The sequence below is a fragment of the Psammomys obesus genome, unplaced genomic scaffold, assembly GCF_907164565.1.
Source record: "Psammomys obesus unplaced genomic scaffold, mPsaObe1.curated_primary_1811, whole genome shotgun sequence".
NCBI classification, from domain to species: domain Eukaryota; kingdom Metazoa; phylum Chordata; class Mammalia; order Rodentia; family Muridae; genus Psammomys; species Psammomys obesus.
In genome coordinates, this window is record NW_026596069.1 from 14299770 (window position 1) to 14313916 (window position 14147).

Genomic DNA, 14147 nt, shown 5'->3' on the forward strand with positions numbered 1-14147 from the left:
TTCTGGAGGCGCTCAGGCTCGGGCGCCTTCACACTTCCCTCCTCCGGTCGGGTCCTGAGCGCACGGGGAGGAGGCCGAGCGAGGGGGGGGGTCTTGATTGTTGTTCCCCTCCCCCCTCCCCCCCCCTCCCCCCCCCCGCCCACCCCCCCCCCCCCCTACACCACCCTGCTCCCCCTCCCATCCCCCACCCCTGTCTGCCAGGTTGGAGGAGGGTTTAAAGCCAGGTGCGCGGAGTCAGCTCGCCATGTCCAGATCCGGGGACAGGACCTCCACCTTCGACCCCAGCCACAGTGACAACCTGCTGCACGGCCTCAACCTGCTGTGGAGGAAGCAGCTCTTTTGCGACGTGACCCTGACGGCCCAAGGCCAACAGTTCCACTGCCACAAGGCCGTGCTGGCCTCCTGCTCGCAGTACTTCCGTTCACTCTTCTCCAGCCACCCCCCTCTCGGGGGAGGGGTCGGCGGCCAGGACGGCCTGGGGACCCCCAAGGACCAGCAGCAGCAGCAGCAGCCGCAGCAGCAGCCTACACAGCAGCAGCAGCCGCCACAGGAGGAGCCCGGGACTCCTTCCTCCTCCCCCGACGACAAGCTGCTGACCAGTCCCCGAGCCATCAACAACCTCGTGCTGCAGGGCTGCTCGTCCATCGGGCTGCGCCTAGTGCTTGAATACCTCTACACGGCCAACGTGACCCTCTCCCTGGACACCGTGGAGGAGGTGCTGTCGGTCAGCAAGATCCTGCACATCCCTCAGGTCACCAAGCTCTGCGTTCAGTTCCTCAACGACCAGATCTCGGTGCAGAACTACAAGCAGGTGTGCAAGATCGCCGCGCTGCACGGCCTGGAGGAGACCAAGAAGCTGGCCAACAAGTACCTGGTGGAGGATGTGCTGTTGCTTAACTTCGAGGAGATGCGCGCCCTGCTGGACTCGCTGCCACCCCCCGTGGAGTCGGAGCTGGCACTTTTCCAGATGTCCGTGCTGTGGCTGGAGCACGACCGTGAGACTCGCATGCAGTACGCACCCGACCTCATGAAGCGCCTCCGCTTCGCGCTCATCCCCGCCCCGGAGCTTGTGGAGCGGGTCCAGTCTGTGGATTTCATGCGCACCGACCCGGTCTGCCAGAAGCTGCTGCTGGACGCCATGAACTACCACCTGATGCCCTTCAGGCAGCACTGCAGGCAGAGCCTGGCCAGCAGGTAGGAGACAACAAAGAGGAAGGCGGGGTGGGATGGGGGGAAGGCCGGAGGGAGGGGAGGGGGCAGGGAGGAGGGGAGAACTGGGTGGGCTGGGAGGGAGGCTCCCACACACTGAAAAACCATCTCAAACAATTCAGCTGATGTGGGGAAAGTTGATTTCAGAGTGTCAGAAGGGGCAATACGGACCTGGCCTAACAGCATCCCTGATTGCTTGAATGCCCAAGGTTCCCAAATCGTCAGGGCAGGAATCACTGAAGATTTCAGACTCAGGTTGAAACTGAACAAGTAGGTGGTGCCCAAAGGCCTGGGCAGTTTAGAAAAGCAACTCTGACCACCTTTGTCAGTCAGATCTCACTCCGCCCCTCGAGGTGGAATTGTTCAAGGAGAGGAGTCTGTGGTGGGGCCAACCTTTCTCTTTCCTGCTTTAGGCCAGGAGGAGCCATCAGTGCCAGCAGAAGAGAACTGCACAGTTTTCCTGTCATGCACTCAAGTTTTTATTGTTTGGGTTCTGTTCTGTGACTGTGGTCTGCTCTCTTTGTAGATTGGAACTCCCAAAAGGCTTTGTCTGGTTTTTGTTGTTAATTGTAAGGATGGGCGCCCTGTGGCTGAGCAAACTTTTCTGCCTTGCGTGAAAACCCTCTCTTTTCACTTTTTCAAAGGAGAGCAAAGCTACCCATGTCAGGGTGGTGGCGTGAATCTTGCCTGCTAACTTCTGTCCCCAGGAAGACAGCATTGACACGGGGAGGGCTGGGAGCAGGAGTCCTGCACCTACAGTTGGGCTGTGCGCATAACAGGAGCATGGGGAAGTTAGGGGACTGTTGGTGCTGTCTGCCATTGCCATTTAGAAAGTATCTGTTTGTGTGGCAAACAGCATTTCATGTCCGAAGGAGAAAAGAAATGATGCTTTTGAAAAGTGCCGCAGAGATGAAAAGGTTGCAGAAACTGACTATCATGTTGGATTGGCTCCAATTTAGAAACACTTTTAAATGAGCCCTAGCAAAGGGCTCATTTTTTGTTGTTGTTGTTGTTTTGGAGAAGAGGCATGGTATCCCCCCCCCCCCTTTTCATGATTAAGCAGCCAGGTTTCAGATGCCAGGCTACTGGGGCCAGCCTAAACCTCCAAATGTTACACAACAAGAAGATATCAGGGTATAGTCCCATACAGAATGTTGCCCTAGGCATGAGGACCACTCCAGACGACCCTAGGAAAGTAGATGCTTAGGTTTTTTCCCCATAATGTTTCTACTAGTCTGGGCTCACAGAAATTTAAGGGAATTTAACATTATCTGCAGCTGTTTGGGTAGCACTACTGTTAAGTTTAGGTCAGCAAGAGGGATAAGAAATCTTGAACTTGTAACAAATCCTGCAGATTGACTTTTTGAATAGCTGCAGGTGATGAGTTTGTGGGTATGGTCTCAAAAGATGTCTGTACCAGAAAGAAAGAGTAATACAAAGCCCCTTGTACTTCAACAATGAGGACAGGGATCCAAGTCAGAGCAAAATAGAAAATGTGGTATCTTATGTGTTTTTCATATGTCCAAAGATCAAAATGACAAGCTCAGCATGCTGGGCAGATATTGCCATGCCAAAGGGTATTGGTGAGTAACAGTCCACTATGTTAGATTGTATCATGCTGAAGGACCTATAACTCTATTCATTTAACATATCCTACACAGTCAAGGATTCAGACTATAGAGTAAGACTCTTGGGATTATTTTCTACATATATATATATATATATATATATATATATATATATGATTTAGGATAAATTCAGAAACCTGAAGGGAATAATAAATTTAAGATTGAACTTGTTTCCCTACAAGTAATTTGGGCAGAGAAGCTTAGAAATTGGATCTAGTAAATAATTTCTGGCATACTCAATGCACTGCTATATGTAAGTGTGTCCTAGGATTCAATGTCAGGAGAGTTCACTTTCAAAATGCCAAATCTTAGTCAAAAATCCTACCTTAGTCTGGATTCAGCACAGCAGCTGGGGCCTGCTGGCTCTGTCCTGGTGGGTGGCTAAGATGCCAGGCTGTCTGGCTCCGTGACAATATCTCCCAGCTTCACTGGGCCACATCATTTGAAGGGTATGTAGTGGTGTCTGAGCACTGAATGCTTACAAGTGTCACGATGCTGCAGGGACCCGATACTTCTGCAGTAGGAGGAAACTGTGCTTTTTTTCTTCAAAAGAGGAAGATACAGAAAATACTCCACCAAACCTATTGCTGATTTCAGTAATGTAATTTCAACTCCATTTCGTTATTAGTAACTCTAGCACTTCCAATTTTAGTGACTAATCACATTATTCTAATTTTAAATCACAGAAGAATGGGAAATTTTAGCTTGAGTATGGACAGAAATGTTGTGTAAAAACGCTCTAGCATTAAATGAGCTCTGTGTTACAGCCGGTATGATAGAAAGCTGTTTTCTCAGCCTTGCGCAGAGGTCAACAAGAGGTTAGATATGTCACTGTTTTTGAGATTACATCACTTTTATTGAAGACAACTGAACATAAGGGCATTCTATTTAGTACTTTTCCTTTACCTGGAGTTTTCAGAGCCCAGCCATGAAGACATGCCTTAAATTTAGGCAGGAAACAGGGAAAATTAAAACTGGCCAGTTGGTCATAGTAAGCATGATCAGGAGAAAGAATTCACTTGTTTAAGAATATATATATATGTATATATATATATATATATATATATATATACATATATATATATATATAGTGTCTCTAGAAAGTAAAGATTTTAATATAATAATTTAAAATATGACTTTAAAGATGATTAAGTAATTCTAAATGTGTATTATCTGGAAAAATAAAGAGCCAAGAAAGTCTGCACAGAGCAATGGAATCAATTTCATATTTTTTCTCTAGTTGCTCAGTTTTTCTCATCATGTCATTTGAACTCAGGTTCAAATTCTGATTTAATAAAATAAGCATCAGTTCAATGAATAAATAGAGCCTTGCCACCTCATCTTCATGTAATTAGCATTTTAAAATGACAAGACTTGACAAAGGATATGAAATTTTACACAAAAGGAATGAACTATAGTGGTTTATTGCATGGCATCGTGAGTATGGTAAACAATAACATATTGCTAAATGAGTGACCTTAACAGTCACTATGAGAGGCAATAAGATAATAAATAAATTTTCTAGCTTAACTTAATCTTAGTATATTATATAAATATATCAAAATATCACATTATATACCTCTTTTTATCTTTATAAGTTTTTTTTTTAAAGAGGTAACAGGACTTGAATACACATGAAACATTTTTGAAGTCTTAGTCCTTGACTGTTTTCTTTAGATTTATTAGGAGATGAGAATATCTCTTTTCATTTGAAGAAAAGTGTGAATTAAGCCGTGGGAAAAGTCCCTGGGAAAGTTACTATTAAAGTCATCTCATGTAATGAGGTTAGCACTGAGGAGTAGCTAGCTGATGTGTAGACCAGTGGAGAATAAACTTAGTCACATTTCCACTTACAATACTGAAGGCCTCAGTCTAAATTAGCCTAAGCAACCAAAAGTTTATTTTTTTCTTTGCACTTTTTTCATGCACAGTTTAGTGATGATCTCAGATTGGAATGGAGTAGTGAACTTTTGTTTGTATTTTCATCGCAGCTTCCACAATCTAAGTTAAATAGATGTTACGTTTAGTGATGGGTGAATGAACTAAGATCGCAAAATGAGAAAGGACATTTGCCACACTTCATCTATGTGTTGGTCAGACTATAGTTACCGTTGACACTACAATGAAAACACCTGTGGTGGAAATATTCATGGAAATAATGATGCAGCTAATGTCTTGTCCTTTATAGAGCTCTACATGGAAGTGTATCATCTTCAAGCAATTATATTCCGTAAGGGACAGGAAGCATCCATACGAAGCTTTTACTTTTTACCTAACATAGTCTACTTAAAGATTGAGTGCTAATGTTAAAATCTACTTAGACACCAAGAGTCCCAAGTACCTATTCCCAAAATGTCTTGCAGCGTTAACAAGCAGTAGCATCTGCTAACACACAAACGCAGTTCCTGGCCTTGATGTCTACAAGCTGTACTGCAGGGCACTGGCCTTTATTGGCTGTCTTCCTGAGAACTCAGTGGCAGCCTAAGGGAAGCAAACCAAACTGCGTTCTCTGAATTGTTGATTCCCTTTATGCCAATTTGATACCCTCAGATTAGGAGTTGTTTGGTGGTTAGATTCTGTATCAGAAGTTACTCAACCATTTAGAATACAATTTGTTTATTATCTGAAACAGGGCCATTGATTACAAAATTATGTCACAGGTATGGGAGGCCAGCAGTTCTCTCGTATAATCCAAAGCCAATTAGAGCACATACTGATGTGTTTTGTACACATAGATGACTTATTGACAGAAATGGGCATTTTCAAATTTTATTTCATGCTTACATTTCTTCCTATGTATAAGCATACTGAGATTCATTCAGTCACTTGGGGAATTTTTCAAGTGCCTTAAACTTCCTAACAGGAAAACACAGTTAAAATAGTGTTGCCTTAGTTAAGTGCAGTAGCTCATGCCTGTGTAATCACAAACACTTAGGAGGCAGAGGCAGGGGGATGGTGAATTTCAGGCCAGTCTGACCTCAGCAAGACCTCATCTCTCAATAAACAAACAAACAAACAAACAAACAAACACATGAATAGCTGTGGCTACTTATACCAAGTGCTGTTCTGAACACTTTATAAACATTAACTTTAATATTCTCATCCCTAGCCTGACTTTTTAGATGACATGGTATCTGCACAGAGATGGCAAGCCTGGTGCTCAGGCTTGCACAGTGAGGTCAGGCAGTGCGGCACCTGAGTCTGACTTTTTCATGCATTGCACAGTTCTCGTTATGTCCACCTCTACCCTCAGCACAGTGTCCTATGACTGACCTTGGAGTCACACGTAGACTTTAAGCTTTCCTTCTGGGAAGGGTTAAACATCAATGCATCTGACTTTAAAAATCCTAAGTGAGAGATCCTGTTTTCGAAAAGTAAAGGACAACTGAGGAAAACACCTGACTGACATTAGCCTCTGGCCTGCACACATATGCACACATGCTGGCACAAACATACAAATATACACATATGCATAGAGCATGCACACACATACATACTCAAAAAGAAGTATTGTTCCTGTTGTCAGCAACTTTTTTTCTATAAAAAGCCAAAGAATGATTATTTTTGGCTTTGTGGTCACAAGCTCTCCATTGCAACAATCCGACCTTCACAGTACAAGAACGGCACAGACAGTGTGCCAGTACCTAAGCACAGGTATGCTACAGTAAAGCTGCCTTTGTAGATGATGAGCTTCCATGTAATTCTCATGTCATTATATTTGACTATTTAAAAATCATACAAACCGTTCTTAGTTTTGGAGCTGCACAAAACTAGGAAGTGGGCTCACGTTACTCACAGGGCCATGGTTTATCAACCAACCTCTGTTCTAGACACTTAGAACGTATCAGGGAACAAAACAGGCAAAAACTAACCAGACGTGTCAACACACTGCTGTGATCCTGGCATTCAGGGACTGAAGCAGGAGGATTGCTACTAGTTTTAGACCAGTCTGAGAGAGTAGAGAGTACCAGACTAACTAGGACTCTGCACTAAAAGACCCTGTATCACCAACAAAAACAGAAGCAAACCAGAGAAATAAACAACCTTATTCTAAAGGAAATAGTCCCCATTAGTCCTTTGCCTTCCATTTAGAAAGGCTCCATGACTAATTCTACCATGTCAGGTTAGAATTTCACCCTTCCATAGTAAGACTTAAGAACTTAGTAGCAATTCTAGGCCATTAAAGTACGATCAGTCCAGAAGATGAGTGAATATGGTACTCATCTTCTGCAAGCACAGAGATCTAGAACCTGCAAAAAGTGAACTCTTCCTTCTTCCCTCCTGCTCTCTGTCTGTCTGTCTATGTCCCTGTCTCTCCTTCCAGCCCACATGTGGTTTGTTGATAAAGTAACAACCACTAATTGGGCACCTATGAGGAGGAGTTCACACATTACTTCCGTTGTTTACATATAAAGAACTCTTTCAGCCTTTTAGAGACTGGGAAACTGAAGTGTGATTTGCCAATCATTCAAACAGCATTAATTTTGAATATTCAATGTGGGGAGAATACTCAGCCATTGTGAATGTGTAGACACGGCCAAAAACAAATGCTAATCTACACCTTTTATTCTTTTGTGTGTGGTTTTATTGTTTCGGTGTGGCTTCACCAAACCACAACAATGGCTGAAGTCAGAAACCTTTCAACTTTTGCAGATGTCCAGTCAAGGAAAAAGCAAGAAAACATACTAGAAAGCCGGAATTCCAGCTTACTGGTCTACCACATTTTAACGCCTAATCCTGAGAGTGTGGAGGGTTGAGAAAGTAGATGAGCAATCACATTTCAAACACATATGAAAACTTTCAGTCTAACCATGAAAAATAATTATGAAAATACAACAACATTATACAGTTTAAGTTCGAACCAAAAATCACTTTCTGTGGATGGCTGTGAACTAGAAGTTGCTGTGGCAACTTTGTTCAGGGGAACAACAGAATTTTCTTCATGTAAATGATGTTTTAAAAAGCTATATACAACAGGTACAAGAAGTCACAACTGTAAGAGGGCTTACCTACTTTAATAATGTAAAAACAGATACCTTCTTTGGAAATACCTTTTATTTATATATTTTTAATCATTTTGTTAACTGTTTTTGGCATAACTGTTTATGCCTTTTGTCATTCTAGAATTTCAGGAAGCATTTTTTTCTAAGTCCTTTGCATTAACTTCCAAGATATTAATTTACTAATGATAATATCTTTTATTTAAAAAGAAGGAAAGGAAGGAAGGAAGGAAGGAAGGAAGGAAGGAAGGAAGGAAGGAAGGAAGGAAGGGAAAAGTGGTATTTTGATGTAAAATGAGTAGTGGAAAGAACTGTTGCTTTTAATATGTATGTCATGCAGAATATGGGGAGATTGCTGTAAAATCAGAGGATTTTATCTGTTGACAAATAATAGGGATGGAATTGAGGACAGTTTGCAGTGTTGTGAGGAAATCAGATAGGTATGGTAGAAAGCTGAGAGTAGAGGGGAGCTGGAGAAATCATGGGAAAGGGCAAAAAGAATAAGGAGTATAAAAAAAAAACCAACAACAAAATATAGGGAATGGGAGAAGTCATTAAGAGATGAACTATGTGGAGAAGGAAGAGATGATAACCAATTATACAGGAAGGAGGGAGAGGAAACTCTAGAGATTAAGGGTTTGGTGTAGGGCAGGTATATATAACTCAAAAAGCCTTTGAGTTCCCAAGTACTCAACCTTACGTACCTTAAAGTTATTAACACACTTCATTGCCAAGAGTTGTTACTCCTCAAAACAACAACAAAAGATAATGTTTACAAGGAAAAGTCTACCATGCTGCCTTAGCCCCTATGATTTGAATCAGTTCAATAATTATGGTTGCCTACTAGGCATTATGTCATTAAAGACTAAGTGACTAAGATGTGTCCCTTTTTTTGAAAAGGCAAACCTTGATTCTTCTGTTTCATAATGCAGTCATTTTAGAAGTGTCAGAGATCAAAGGTGACAGCCTGCTTTGGTAAATATAGAAGTTGAAAATATAACTGTATTCTATGCAAAACTGCCTCAATTCCCAGCATCCTTTGAGCTGAAAAGCAAGGTGACGTTGTTCACTATCTTGGGTGGTTTCTCCAGATCTACATGAATGAGTGGATCACACCCACAAAGGGAACTTTGGGTGAGATTCTGCAGTCTGTCACTAACAAAAAAATGCTGTGCTGAAGAATATTTGCACATTTGCAGTGGACATATGCAGGGCCCCAACTCCATGCTGAGCTCTGAGATACAGAGCTGGACAAGATGGACACGTCCCTGAATTTTTGTAGCTTACAGTGAAAAGAAAAAAGAGAAAGAGGTGGTGGAGGGTGGGGTGTGGACAAAGATTAGCCCGACTGGTGCTAGGTTAGCGCTTAGCAAATACCTTCTTATGAGGACACCATGACCTTATCTGGTTAGCCAAAGATGACTTTCTCTAGTAGACAAGGTTGAAGCTGAGCCTTGAACGATGAGCTATCCACGTTGACAAGCTCTGGGGAAAGCCAGGGTACGCTGGGCGAGATAAGGCAAGGTAAACATGTACAAAGCCCCCAGGCAGAAAAGAGTTGGGCGCTTTCCGGGAACCAAAGAAGAATGAGCACATCTAGAGACTGCAGTAGGGAAGGTCTCATCACCGAGAGAAAGATGCAGCCATGTGCGGGAGCCGCTACCACGGAGGCACACTCTACAGTGGAAAGTCAGCATGATTTTTAGTTAAACCATGAAAATAGGCAAACACTTACGCAAATGCTGTTGCCTCTGAATTCATAGACCTACACGGCTGTCTTTGCTCCACTTCAGCAGAGCTCTGCATCAGGAAAATGGGCTTGTGATATACTTTGATTTCCCAGAGTTCTGGTTTGGACCAACTGAGTTAAAAATCCAGAGTAGTAACAGATGAGGAAACAAAATAGAAGCGGGGGAGAGGAAGGGAAAAAAAGAAAAAAAAAAGACATATATACAAAATGCTACTAAAACGTATTTATAATTAATTGTTAAAGCCATAAGAACCCAGATTTTCCTGAATATGCATTTTCCTGTCAAGAAGTCTCTAGGAGATCTTTGTAATTTGATCTACAGCAAAGATCAGCAAAAAGGAACTAAAAGAGACCTAAAGGTGAAACCAAGGACATAGGCAGGCAGGGGAATTAGAATTCCTGGAGGCTCTCAGCAGCTGTATTTAATCCATGGGAGGGGAGAGTGGCCTTCTAAGACACCAGAGTTTCCGTTTCATAGGGAAGAGTTGTCTTCTTTTAGTCGCCTACACTTCAGTTTCAGAATCCCCCCCACATTCACACGTCTGGCCCCTCTCCTCCCAGAGAGCCCATGAGCAGGCAGGGCTGGGAAATTACACCTGTGCAAAGACTCAGAACTCTGAGAAGCTCAGCTGGGCCACCGTATGGAGCCGGGCTCACTGGAGGCTGCAGAGAAGTGAACTGAGGAATTACAGTCGGTTTCACTTCCCTGCCTTATGCCCCTTCAGGTGCTTCTGACGACAGGCAAGGCCAGTGAAACAGAGAGGGGGAGGAAGAGAGAAAGCATCAATAGCCGGAAACGGAGTCCTTGAAAACACAGAAACATTGTAGAACATTGTGAACTGGTGGATGCATGCCTGTGTCTGTCTGCACCCACAGCTAGTGTTCTTTGTTAGCTTCTGCTTTTCTACACAGTAACTTCTGTGAGGTTTGGAGAAAATCAAATGAACATTTGTTTTTGTTTATGTGTTGGAAATCAGGTAGTGGTCCATTCCTAGTCTAGCATGGGGTTAGGGAATTACTTGGGTTGGGAGGGTCAATTTGTTGCCCACAAGGAAATAGTCATATTTGTAAAAATCCTGCTTAGAATAAAGCAACAGACTGCAGTTTAGCCCTGATGTTCAACATCCCTTAAAACCAAGCACCACGCAGCATACTGTGTAAAAGGAAAGAACTGCAAGAGGGGAGATAAAATAAGGAAGTCAGGAGGGGAAACTTTGGAAGAAACACTTTCATGCTGCACACACACAGTTGACCGCAGTGTGTTCTGTTTCCTACGCTTCCACAGAGCTTTGCTGGGGCCAGAAAGTATCCTAGTCAGCACGGGGGTATTGTAGAAGCAGAAGTGTGTTCCTAGTAGCACAGACCAATTTGGTGGATTGGTTACTATAGCAACTGTACCATCACTGTCAGTGGCAATTTCTGTAATCTCCCTCTCTTAAGGCTTTCGCAAGCATCAGTTCCAAAATGACAAAAGGGAGAGACAGAGGGATGTCACAGAAGAGCCACACGGAAGGTCAAGTTGATGATGTAAATGTCCTAAACAGCTTTGTTGCGTACGTCATAAGACCTACTAAGTCAGACAGATCTGGGTTCAAATCCCACCTCAGGCTTTTATAAGCTGTCTCTACCTTGAGTAATTAACTTAACCTATTTTCAGATCCCCCACCTACATAACACACATAATCCTGTCCACTTTGTTTTGATTCTGAATGGTTGGATGCTGAACACACAACACAGGTCTTTTGGCCTATAAAGCCTGGCCGAGAAGTCTTAAGCCATCCAGTGGAAATAGCTGTTTATGCATATTGTGTATTTATTTGCATTTCTTCTCACTTTTAGGTAGGACACATAACCTATCTAGAGCAGAACCATAGTCTCACTCCTGTCACAATGCTGACAGCAAGCTGCCTCTGCAGAACACTGCCTGTTTTACCTACGGTACCCCGGTTCGAATATGTTCGTTTTATACATCTTTGAGTTACCAGCAGTGACCTGGTTCACCCTGAAGTCAATTCCGTCCTCTTGATCTATGTCAGCAATCAGAAAAGCTGGACAAACCATGACAGCTTCATACACAACAGGTTTATTAAACTGTAATTTACACACTGTAGGACTTGCCCATCCAAAGTATAAAATTTAAGGGGCATATTGTGTTGGAAGAGTTGTGAAGACATCACCACAACTAACTTCAGGGCATGTTAGTTGTTCTGCCTCTCCCTTACTCTTTCTCTCAGGATCCCATATCTATTGGCAATCATCATCATCCCTCACCACAGCCATCTACCCCACTCTCAGCAATGTGAGTGTTCAAATACTGTGTGCACATCTGTAAAACCTGGATATGAATACTTAGTGAGTAACTGCCAATCTAAACTTTTGTTTTCATAGATTTCACATAAGAAAATTGGGAAAATACTTAGTCTTCTTTGTGGCATAGCAATACATGTATCTGCATTGTAACATGAAGTATTGTAACTTTACAAAGCATTGCAACGTTGTATGTTACAATGTACAATTGTAATACTTTAGTCCTTTTATAGCTGAGCAGTAATCGGTTGTATAAATATGCCCGTTTTTTTTCTGTTTTGTTTTTGGCTAGGTGATAGACATTTCGCCTGTCTCTGCTTTTTACTATTATGAGTTACACAGCCATAGGCTCCCATATACATGTTTTTTTTTTTTTTTTTATGGAGCCATGTTGTCAGGTTTTTGTTTGTTTGTTTTGTTTTTAATGGTTAGTTTACTTTATGTGTATGTGTGTGTGTGCCCAAGGGAATGCGTGTGTGCCATATGCATTCAGGAGCCTGTGATTGTCTGAAGATGTGTTGAGGCCCCTGGAAATGGAGTTAACAGACTGCTTTAAGCTCCCATGTGAAGGAACTCGGATCCTCCAGAAGAAGAGCAAATGCTCTTAACCTTTATGACATCTCTGCAGGCCCTGGACCTGTGTTTTATTCCTCATGAGTAGATTTGCCGCTGTCTCATGGAATAGCTCAGCCAGCCTACACCAAGGCGAGCCTTTAGAGGGACTGTGCACCATTTTGCATGTGGTCAATTCTGGGTGAGGTTCCGGCTTTTCCCCAACTTCAACCTCACTTCCCATCTTTTGTTATGGCTACCCTGGCGTGTGTGTGTGTGTGTGTGTGTGTGTGTGTGTGTGTGTGTGTGAAATGCTGTGTCACAGTCGTAGTTTGCATTTCCTTTGTCTAACATACTAAATGCCTTTTCATTTATTTATTGATCACATGTTGCTTTTGAGAAATATCTACACAAATTTTTTGGTCTTTTTGGGGGGTGAGGGAGGCTGTGCTATTTGTCCCTTTAACACTGAGCATGTCTTTTCAGATTGTAGTTCCTGCTACAGGAAAGTTTCGGCTTTCTGCAGGAACTGGGTGTTGTTGCTGACAAAAGTTAGACAGAAAATTCATGTAGAAATGCTGTAGAAGTTGTTCTGTGTGCTCCCCTTTGGTACACATGACTATTATTAAAAATACTGGTGTTTTGGTGTGACAAAAAAAAAAAGTCCATTATTGATGTTGCTGTTGTTTATTTTCATCTTTGTGTGACTCTTTTGGCTCTGTTGATCTGTTGATTCAGTCATTGTGTTTCTCAAACGATAGTCTAGACTTAGCTAGGTAAGTCTTCAACTGAAAAAAAAAGAATTATTAATCACACAAATCATTTACTTAAATGCCCTTAAAGGCACATGAGTATTTATTTCAACAATCTTCGTGTAATAAATACTCTTGAGAAATGAAGTGGAATTCTTTGGCTGTTGAGACAGGTATTGACTCATAAGAATCACTCCAGGATGAAGGGAAATAATGTCAAATGAAAACAAAACGGACCCCGGATGCTCTGAGTTTAGCAGAGATGCAGCAGCATTTCTTGTGGGTGTCAGCAGGGAAGAGCGGAGCTTTTAGTGACGTTTTAGTGGCTTTTAGTGGTGCTCGAGACACGGCGATGGCGTCACCACAGTCCGCCAAGGCAAATTCTGAGCTGGAAAAGCTAAATTAATTCACCATCAGAATAGTTTGCCAGCTCCGTCTTCCCTATGGTCTCTTTGCAGATTTCCTTGGGGGAAAAAGAATCTGTGGGTTTTGGAGAGAAACGACTTTTACTACTCTTGATACCTCAGGTATGGTCATGCCACTGTGATTGGAGTCTGTGACTATGTGAGGAAAAAGCTCAGCAAATCATTTTGAAGGCTTAATGCTAATATTTCTAGACAGAGAAATTTCTGTTTGGACTAAGAACAAATAATTTTGGTTTCTGTTAAAATACACACTCTTACACTAGAAGAATGGAATGTTGGTGCTTTGTTGAGCACTTGCCTATCATGGATTTTCCCTCTGCATCACACAAACCTACACATCTATAATCCTAGAACTTGGGAGGCAGTGGCAGAGAGATTGGAAGTTCAAGGTCATTCTCTGCTACTTACAAAGTTAAAACATTCAAGACCAGCCTGGGCTGCATGAGACCCTGTCTCAAAAATAAAATACAATAAGATATAAAATAAAATAAAATAAAATAAAATAAAATAAAATAAAATAAAAT

General features: G+C 42.4%; 1 protein-coding gene across 1 annotated transcript in view; it reads left to right on the plus strand.

The window, feature by feature from the left end:
• Positions 1 to 214: 214 nt before the first annotated feature.
• The window catches only part of Klhl14 (kelch like family member 14), a 102127-nt gene continuing 88194 nt past the window's right edge, over positions 215 to 14147 (plus strand). The window contains exon 1 of the mRNA XM_055625626.1: positions 215 to 1194. Within this exon, the coding sequence (XP_055481601.1) occupies positions 245 to 1194 (950 nt within the window). The 5' untranslated portion in view covers positions 215 to 244. The remainder of the gene's footprint in view (positions 1195 to 14147) is intronic.